Source organism: Gossypium hirsutum, chromosome A06 (genome assembly GCF_007990345.1).
Source record: "Gossypium hirsutum isolate 1008001.06 chromosome A06, Gossypium_hirsutum_v2.1, whole genome shotgun sequence".
Taxonomy (NCBI): domain Eukaryota; kingdom Viridiplantae; phylum Streptophyta; class Magnoliopsida; order Malvales; family Malvaceae; genus Gossypium; species Gossypium hirsutum.
Window position 1 is genome coordinate 25569365 of NC_053429.1, and position 10801 is coordinate 25580165.

A 10801-nucleotide genomic window follows, 5' to 3' on the forward strand; every position below is an offset into this window, starting at 1 on the left:
ACAAGTAGCGATTCTTATTGAAATTGTCCTCTGCTTTCCCTACAAAACTCAGAGGAAGGTAAAGGAAAATCCGGCAAATATCTACATTACTATTTGACCAGTCATGGAGAGGGTCAAATTAATTCAGTTAACTCTCAGCTAATCCTGTTACTAGAACCAACTTGAACAATGTTCATACAAACCAAGCGTACTATACCTTCGTGGTGACTTCTGTATGGTGTGATCTTAAAGACAATTAAGTCTCCTACAGCTTTCTTATACACTTGGCAGACTCTTCGTGCTCAACCAAAACGCTGAGGCGTACTCTTTCTTGGGCGTATTATTTCTTCATTTGAAGATATCCTATAATTAAATCCTTAAATACCATCAACGGGCAAATACTTTAACTCTAGTATGTGCCAATACTCTAATTCGCCAGCAAGCCAGCAGGGTGACTAATTATGCTACCATAATGCCCAAAACAGTGAACATGCATACCTCACTCGCTTTTTTAGATTCACCATTTTTGGGGTGTGACACACAAACTCAGTAAGGATATACAGATCTTTCACCCCGGGTTGCTCGGCAACAATGACTTTATAATGATATATGCAACACCACCTCGGATTGCCCAACAACAATGGTTTTCTCAACTCAATTAATTTGTCACCCGAGTTTCCTACAACAGTGACTCAATGTATATTATCTACCACCCCATATTGCCCAACGACGATGGTTTTACTTAGTACCCTGACCCTGTGGAATACCAACTATATCTGACACAGTTCGAACAGCTATTAGGGTAATTAAATTCCAATTTCATTATATAATTCAATTTATGCGTTATCATGCTATATTACGCTAATTTCATCAACGATTTATAAATTCAACACATAATTGTGCATGTACCAACTCAATCTCATACCAATTGTATATATCAAGCAACTCATGAAATTTTCTATTCTATTCAATTTAGTCCCTACTTCTATATTTGATCTAAGTCACATCAGTTTAGCTCAAGCAATCATCGATACTCACCTCTAAATCCATATAATGTCTAATGATATAAATATGCAACAATTAAAAGGCTCTCGAATTATAAAATTATAAACCAAAAATTTCGAGCTATTCATCAACGACTTTAGCTTTTCCTTTCCCTCTCAAAGAATCCGGATCGACATTAGCTATGGATTAACATAAACATACAACATCATTAATACACCAAACTCACAATCAATTGTCATTTTATACAAACTTTACAATTTTTCAATTTAATCCCTAAAATCGGGATTGACATAACTTCCACATTAAAACTCTAATTTGAAATTTGATTTCATTATTTTCCTTTAGGGACCTCACATTTCTTATTTTTACATTCAATACTACATTCAATTTTACATTTTATTCAATTTAGTCCATAATGTATGAAACTATCAATTAAGCTTTACATTTTAGTCATTTTTCCCATATAAGCTTAAAATTTATCATTTTAATACCTAAACCTTTAAGTAATCAAAGTTCTATTTGGGCCATCACATGTCTCAATCAGGTTTTGTCACCCAAAGATACATTTTGAGAAATTTGATCTCAGGCCATAACACACATGCCATCACAGGTCTCAATCAGGTTTTGTCACCCAAAGATACATTTTGAGAAATTTGATCTCATGCCATAACACACATGAATGCACTCTTATTTGGTCAATGATTGTAGCCCTGAAGGCTAGGATGCAACTAAAGGAGATGAATAATAGAAATATATCCATGTTTGCAGAATCCACGCATTTTGCACAAAAACAAAATACATTAAAAGGAAAAAAAAAAGCATCGCTGCATCCATAGATGTGGAACAGGAGCAGTGTGTCTATGTGGAACAGAAGCAATGTGTCTCTTGAGTCTTGAGTATGAGTCTGAACTCTTACAAGAGTGCAACAAGACAACCATACATACTGCAAAGTCATAAGAGAGCTTATAACACAAGGATTCATTCAGTATGACTAACGGCATAAAGGCCCACGTTGTTAACTTTCTCGAGATAAGAGTTCTACACTTTCTACGAGTGTTTAAACATTAAATGCAGACAAGGTGGGCAAAAGAGTCAACAAAGGACAACGTATCGGTCATCCTGAGGCTGAACCCCCCAAGATTCGCTGTACAAATAGAACAAAGCAGAAACAAATAGAAAATACACATTGTTTCTAGGGATCAAATCTGGGTCTCCCGAATAACAGGCAAGAATACTTGTCACTATACTACAACTTTATTGAAATCTTATCACATTAGTTGGTTGATAATTATAGTTTTAAAAAGATATAATGACTTTTTTAATCCTTCAATTTAAGAAAAATCAATTTAACCCTTCGTTTAAATTAAAAAATCAACTTTAGAAACGTATATGCATATGATAATAAGTTCTTCAAATCACGGTGAAAGTAAAAGTTAAAATATTCATATTAGTATCAGATCGTTACTTACCCTCTAATCAAGTTAACACACTCGAAACAGGAACAAAACAGTCAACGTACGAAACCAGCAGCAGCGCAGAAAACCATCCGTTGTTGAAGCTAAGAAACGACCTCCTTGACTCCTTCCCTTATCTCTGCTCTTAACGTTGAACCAGCGCATTATAGAGAATTTTTCCTCGATTCTATTAAGAACCATGTACATTTTAAGCTTTCCTTACTTGTTGAAATCTAGTACTCGTTCAAATAAAAAGAACAAAACATAAAGACAAATTTTAAACTAACGGTTTTCTGGTTGATAAACAGGGATTATAAATCCATCAGTTATTTAAATTAGGTTGATGATAGAACAAGCATCGAGAAAACCAAACTGAAAAAAATAACCAAGGAAAGCCAGAAATCTTCGCAACGTTGTCATTTGCTGATCAATGACCCTGCACTTTAGAGATAATATCTACAACAGAGGTCAATGCGATACACAAAACAATCATTCATTATAAGAGGAAAAAACAATATTTGTTCAACGGTTGAATTAAAGATGTAATGATAAAAAAAGGACTTACAAATAAAATTTCATTAACCTTTGATTATTCCAACCTTGCTATTCATAGCTATTTAATTTAAATATTTCATATAAAAATAATGATAAACATACCATCATAATAAAATTCCTTATTTTCAAAGAAAATATATTAATTACTCAAAAAATAATTTTTAGAATCGGTCTCAAATTAAATAGTAGTTTTCCTGATAAATTGATGTTGAATTAATTCATGACACTAAACTCAAAAATTACTATAATACAAATATGCAATTTATATGAAAGAATATCTAATTATAGAAATAATTTTAAACTCTTAAAGTAGCCCATAGGCCCACAACTTTCGATAAGTTTAAACTGATGACATGCAGAAGTCATGGAAACAACAATAAAAAGTAAGGGATAGAGCCAATTTTTGAACCCACTGCTTGAAACCCAACCCTAGAATCAGTTTCCCAGAGTGTAATATCCTATCGACATCACCATGAACCGGATCGCCCATGTAACGAAAGTAGCCCACAAAAATAAAATGGTAACAGATAAAATGTATACCAACAATGTGAATTAAAAAAATTTGTGAAAAAACGTTTACAATGAAAATAAGAATAGCAATGTTTTACATATTAGTAAACTCGTCCATTTACTTTAACAATAATGTTTTACATATTGGTATTGTAATAATTTTTCATAACATTAGAATAAAGTATAAAATTAAAAACAGAAAAATAAGTATAAAATTAAATTTTAAATTAGAAAAAAGGAAAATTTTTTAATAAAAAATAGAATTTGCTCAAAATTAATAAAAATTTTCCTTTCCTTTTCTAAAAAGTCGAGTGGTTAAAAGATAAAAATGATCAAATTAAATTAATCTATATTAGCTCATTTACTAAAGCAGTTTGCGAAAATAATACTCCGTCGTTTTACTGTTTTCTTTAATGGAATTATATCATCGTTATCCTTCAATTAGCCACTAACACGAGATTGCCGAAAAAACCCTGCCCGTGCAAAAATCAAGTAAAAAGATCTCTTATTATGGCTGAATTAGGGTTAGTTTAGTTAGTCAAAATATAAAAATATTTAAGAAAAAAACCTATGTAATTTTAAAATATAAAAATATTGATACAACTTTCAAAATTTTTGACATTACTTTCAATGATAAAACGGTTTTCCAAATGGGTCAAAACCCAAACCACAAACATCTAGATACGAGGGTAATAAAATCACTTCCCCCAAAGCCAACTTTTAAACAATTAAAGCTCATTATTCTGCTGCTCTTTTCTTTTCTCTATTAGGTTACCAAATCATGATTAATTACAAAAGCTGAAATCTTTTACTCATTTAACAAATAAGATTGCGACGAAAAACCGCTTCAAGAAATTATGCCGATAACTATATAAGGCATTAGTAAATATTTAATAAAAGTGTATAACTCTTAGTTGGCCAGGTAGATTTGTTAAAAGACTAATCTACCACCAAGCCCAATATTTGAAAATCCTTTAACAAAAATGTTGTCCTGAAAGATGACTAACCTTGACTGCATTCAAGTCTCAACCCGACCCAATTTTCAATCATTTAATATATTATTTTTATTTAGCATATGTAATTTAGAGCATGAAAATATTCAATATTCAATATTATAATGCAAATCTTAAAAATGTAAACTTTATTGAAAATATAATTATCAAAGACTAAAATAAAAGTTTTTTAACTTAAAAAAAATAAAATTACTATTTGCAGATACGAGTGAATTTAAATAGATTTGAAATTCACATTTTGGGTCGGGTTGTATTAGGAGAAATAAATAGACTTGAGTCAAGCCACGGACACCTCACCTTTTATATTCCTTCTTGGAAAAGGAAACATACCTTTACCAGCTTCATCACTTTCTGAATAGCAAACGAACCTAAAATTTAACTTACGCAATGGCTCCTCTGATCAAAACTTTACTATTTCTTGCCTCCACCGCAAAAGCTACAAATTGAAACAGAGTTAGAAGAAAGATGCTTTGAAAAAATTAATAATAATAATCCATGAAGCTACTGTCCAAAAGCCGACCACTCAACTATATCTGTGTCAACAAAAACAACAGAGAATCAAAATTAGATACTGAACATCCCCTATGTTCAGTCGGTGCAATCTTGAACCGTTACTCTATCCAGATAAAAGAAAAGCAATATAATGGAACAAGTAGTAAACCAAGTCAATACATTTACCTCACTGGAAAGGAAACTAGTACCATATTTACCCAACTACTTCCTGATATGTAACTTCATATACACATTTACCTCAAACATCAGACTTGTTGCTTGTTTTAGTACACCTTTTTCTTTTATTATAGTGACACTTCTCTTGATTCTCTTCATCTGACCTGCAGCTACTCATCTGCCACCTATCATGAATCAATTCATCACAAGCTGGTTTTGCTTTATGCTTAGAATGCCTGGAACTTCGGCTAGAATCTCTCTCTCTCTTCTTTTTCTGGTCAGTGGAATGATATGGTGGTTCCGAGCTGGATTCAGAATGATTGTAGTGTTTCTGAGCATCATGCTTAACTGTTTTTCTTTTAGAATCTCTCTCTCTATTCGTTGGGTAGTAGGTCCAAGTAGAATCACTGTAACAGTGCTCTCTTCGATCATTGCGCTTTCTGGAGCTCCTATGACCATGCTCATTATGCCTTTCCCAAGACTGACAGCTGGAGATACTGGGTATATCATCATCTTTTGATCTTGATCTCCCTGAGTGATGATAGGGCATTAGATTTTGACCAGCAACTTGAGAACTTCTATAGTCCCTTCCATCATTAGAATAAACATCTTCATCATCGACAATATGGGAATTCCAATTTTTCATCAGTGAATTTTTGTTAAAGCTGTCTTCAGAGTAGCTTGCAGTCCTTCCCCTCTCAGGATAAATTTTTTTCTCATATGCTCTTTCTGCCTCATCATAGCGCCATCTTTTACCATCATTCTCATCATAGAGTAGCTTCCTAAAGCATAGAAAATTAGCACATCAAAGATCAGCATATAAGAACAAACACATACCGAAAAGAAAAACAACAATTTGAGTGCTGTACTTTCCACGTCAAACTTTTACAGTCAAAAAGAAGGTATTGTTGCAAATTTCTTCAAATATTTTTCCAAACCAAGATTGGTCAAAAGTCCAACAAAGAATACACTTAAAAAACCTTACTTAAATTTAGAAAAATTTAAAACAGAAAAAAATCCATTCACCATAAATAGAAGAAAAGAATCATAACAAGGTGAAAACCCTAATCTTTCAGACACAAAAATCTCGCTTGATATGGAAAAGGTTTATACCTCATGACATTCTCACTTGTATTCTGGTGTTTCTTATCATAATATTGACCATCCAACCCTGAAGGACATAATTGGTGATCTATATTTTTCTTCATTGCAGTATCTAAGCCTCCAATCCTTGTAAATCCCCTAAAAATGCACCAGTATCAAAACCAGACACATAATTGTGGTGATTCAAGGAGTCTACAAAAAATTAAATGGACTTACCCAGATGCACGTGATGCACCAAACATAGATGGCATATACGTGGGAACATGAAACGGAGCAGCAGGAATCACTGTTGTGTTAAAGGACATCATTCCAGATGGGTCATATGGGTTTGCAAAAGGCCTTATAGGGGGATAGTACGGCCCATTCCAATATGGTGATACATAACCAGGCAGTGCTCCTGGAAAGACGGCATTTCCTACAAACCCAATAAACATGAACAAAAAATTAACCCTTGCACATTAAATAAGAAAAATTCGTAATGAATCCAAAACATTTGGAACTTACCTCTTTGAAGCATAGGATGAGGACTAGAAACAGCCGGGCAATCTCTCCTCAAATGACCAGGTGAACCACACATGTAGCAAACACGGTCCCCCTAAATTCAATCAGGCAAATCAGAATCCATATTTCTATCATTTGAATTACTGCAAATTATGAAATAAGCAAAAATGACAGCACAAAATTGTGACACATCAAATGGGTAACGTATGTGAAACAATTATTATTGAAGATATATATTATATAATGAATTTTATGCATGTATTTAGCATGTAGCGTATGATAAATAAACATATTACCTTTTTTAGTCTTGCCATCTCCACATAAATCATCTCTGCATCTGCCAGTAACACCAAGTCAGTCAGTCAGAACAAAGAAGAGTTATGATGTCCACATTAGACTTGGGAAAGTCTGTGAATTAGTTTAAATGTTCTACCTGCAGTGTCAACCCACAATGTCCTCTTCTTCTTGACATAGGATTCAGCTGTAACTAGACAAGGAAAAGAGTGAGAATCCAATAATGGAGACTATAGATAATAAAATACGAGATGTGAAGTAGTGATATTCAAGGCAGTATATTTGGCATGTTTGATCTTAAGCTTCTAGATGCTAAAAGACTGTAATCATAGAATAATCAGATAAATAGCTCAAGTGCTTCTACATTATTATACCTTCCTCATTAGTGGGCTGGTTTTCCCCCTGGAAATCATCAAAACCTTCCAGATCCTTAGGTAGTTTGTGCGCAGGCATTTTAGAGATTTTATCTTTCAGAAAACGATTACCATTGACATGGGAACTAGTGCCACCTATCGATTCAGCATGCACCTGATTGGAGCCCCGCTTTGCTCCTCTTTGAATGACAGAAACGGCACAAGAAACATCTTTCACTTGAATTCCAGATTCTCCATCTGTTTTTGGATAATTTTGCAATTATTCACCTTCCCAGGAATAGTGTAAAGAGAAACAAGAGTTATGAAAATATCATTTTCATACCTGGAGCATATCTATCTAAAGCATTTTCTGAATTGTTAACAACAATTTGGGACTTCAGGAATCGCTCAGTGGCTTGCCTCAGTGACAGATTTGGCAACAAATCTTCCACTTTGCATTTTGTAGAAAAGCATTTGGGACACCTTGCCTTCTCAACCAGCACATGAAGAATGCCTGCAACCGACCAAATACCATAATTAAAAAACTGACAGGTGGAAACGTAAGCAACCTTATAGCACTGGAATTTCACACAAGAAACAAGCACTCTGGAGCTAGAGAGCATTTTGCATCCAATTTTTCTTTCACTATCAACAAATCTTAAGAACCATACACTTAGAATGCATAAAAAAAGGAATATAAAAAGGTGCCACAACTAAACCAGAAAATACTTACATTTCTCACAGAAACTGTGCTGGCAGCAGGGTATCAGTACAGCCTCCTTAAAAAATGTGCCGCAAAGAGAGCATTTCAGCTCTGACGGGAAATCAGAAGGTTGCATTGCAAGAAAACTGGCAATAACCACTCTCAGTAACCACAGAACATTTGAAAGTAAAAGAAAGAGAAATCTTCAGACTGAATAATAACAAAGAGATAACTGAGGGTGCAAGTGACAAAAGCTCTTACGTAGAAAGTTTAGCATTCAACTCAATATCTGCTTTTGATTTTGTTCCTGGCAAAATCTGACCTGATGTACAAAGGGAACATGGTAAATCATTTTTTTAAGAACCAAAATGAGAGAGAAAAAAAGTCCATCCATATTGAGAAGGGTAGCTAAAGGAAAATGAAACATTTCACACCTTGTGGAACAGCCTCACTTATGTCACTCCCTTCAATTTTTTGACATTCTACCACAGGTTGCTTGGTGCAACTGAATGCAATGGGGAAAAACAATTTACATGAGAGAATACTAATACTGCTTCTGTACTAACAAATCATCAATAGACTGAAAATTGGACAAAGTGGTTGATGCAACTAATTAATGCATTAAAGAAACTAGAAATGAAAGACTGATACCTTTTTAATTTGAAATGAGTGTCCTCATCATCAATACAAAATCTGTCCTCAATATTGCAAGATAAGTTCCCCTCAGTTACAGGGCATATTTCTGCTCCAAAGTCATCAAAGTTGACAGTTTCAGCATTCTGTAAAATAAATGTCATCATTTAGAAAAAAGTTCTAAACAAAATAAGTAGGACAGCTTATCTTAAGGTCCACAAGTATTATTTACTAGAAGAGTTTGTGGTTCTTCATCCATCTTGAATTTCATTAACTTAACAAAATTGTAGTAGAATAACTATATTAAAAGGCAGCAGTGAACATGGTGTACAAGTTCAAGCAAATAAAATATAGAAGACAGCATAAAACATTCTCATCTCATTACTCGTAAATAAAGAGAAAAGTGCAACAATAACAATTATAAATCTATTTATTCATATCAACATAAAATTATGTGATTAAACATCCAATATGCAATTACTATATCTTGGGTTGCAAAAATAAAACTCACCTGAAGATGAGAGGTTTTGCTCATTTTCTCATCCGGGGTAGCAAAAACTTTGCATGAGCCTAAGTGTGCCCTGAAGATAGTCATCATTCATAGGTAAGGAACCAAGATAGGATGACATATAAAAAATTTTGTATCTAAAATTAAAGTCAACTGAGAGAGCACTAACCCTGCAGGAACTCTCTTTATGATCACACTCGAGCCACAAGGAATTTGAAAATCTTCATGCACGTACTCTGTATTAAATCCATCAAGCAGACAAAGTAGTTGTTAGCAGATCTGTCTGAGTGACAGCCTATGCTGGAACCCGTGTAGTTAAAGCAAGTGACCAGCTGTTGTGTCTTAGAACAAGACAACAAAAGCGCCTCAGACTATTTGGGTCGAGGCACAGGCATTTCTATAAGGCACTAGGAGCAAAAACAGCCTGTTTGATTGAAGTCTTTAATTTCTTTAATTTTTATTTCTTCATTGATTTTATATTTAAGAGTAAAAAATGGATAATATTAAACTCTTCAGGTCTCATTATTTGTGTATTCAATAACAAAGACAACCATAAAAAATTCATGCATATTGACCAGAAAAACAAAAAAGAAAATTCTGCATATGTAAAATAGAAACTGGACGACTCTTTAGGACTAATATCAAAGTAATATATTAAGCTTATTTATAATAAAGTGCAAACACATACATCTTCATCTTTCGCTTACTTATGCGCCATAGTCAATATAAGGATTCTAGGGCTTAGTGCGTCTTCTCTCCTAGATAACACTGGCTACAAAAGCTATTCAATCCTCCATACGTATGAATCCAATTCCATGTATATCATTAGCTCGCTATAACTATAAACTTGATTTAAACGATAGATTCGTACATAACTTGAAGCGAAAGCAACCAAACAGATAATAAATTTAAAGCAGACAAAAAGCGGGAGTTAACCTTGACCGGAGATAGGATCGGAGAAGAGAAGATCGAAATCTTGGCAAAGATTAAGTTTCTTGTTTTGGACGATACTGGATTTGAGATCACGAACGGAAATCGAAGGCTGGCCTCCAATGTCGATCGAATCGTAATTGCGCGAGCTTCTGAATTTGAAGTGGACCGACATGGCTGAGTTGGAATCGGCGGGTTCAATTAGGAACTCAGTTATCTGGAATAATCTCCAGAAAAGAGGAAGGGAGGGAAAAGGGAGATGTTGTTGTGCGTCCGTATTGTGAATCTCTTTGCGAGAGAATTTGGGGATTCTGTTCGTTTTATCAAGTGTGAATCAAAACGGTTTTTATAGCGCGGCGGGTACGGCAAGATTACCACGTGCGAAGTGCGTGACATTGGCACGAATGTTTAACTATACACCTGTTAGGTTAGGCCCGATGCGAAAAATGATTTTTGTAATGTCTACGATTACTTTCAAATTAATTTTGTTAAATATTTTTTTAGAATAAAAATGAATTTTAAAAAATATTTTTACCGTGTGTCAAAATCTAAGTAATTTAATTAAAATATATATAAAAGAAAAAGTAAAA

General features: G+C 33.9%; 1 protein-coding gene across 3 annotated transcripts; it reads right to left on the reverse strand.

The window, feature by feature from the left end:
* Positions 1-2405: 2405 nt before the first annotated feature.
* On the reverse strand, positions 2406-10532 carry LOC107942927 (E3 ubiquitin ligase PQT3-like). Of its 3 annotated transcripts, none has more exons than XM_016876663.2 (15): positions 10218-10532; positions 9451-9517; positions 9285-9354; positions 8792-8919; positions 8575-8645; positions 8402-8462; positions 8171-8286; positions 7781-7951; positions 7459-7695; positions 7224-7271; positions 7087-7127; positions 6794-6884; positions 6506-6704; positions 6299-6427; positions 2406-5967 (listed from the first exon to the last, which is right to left on the reverse strand). In XM_016876663.2, exons 1-15 carry the CDS (start codon positions 10384-10386, stop codon positions 5268-5270), a joined length of 2298 nt encoding a protein of 765 aa, XP_016732152.1. In that variant the 5' UTR covers positions 10387-10532; the 3' UTR covers positions 2406-5267. The 3 variants fall into 3 exon arrangements, with proteins under 3 accessions (XP_016732152.1, XP_016732153.1, XP_016732151.1); XM_016876664.2 differs by having other exon boundaries at positions 6299-6415; positions 7224-7277; XM_016876662.2 differs by having other exon boundaries at positions 7224-7277.
* Between the last annotated feature and the right edge of the window lie 269 nt (positions 10533-10801).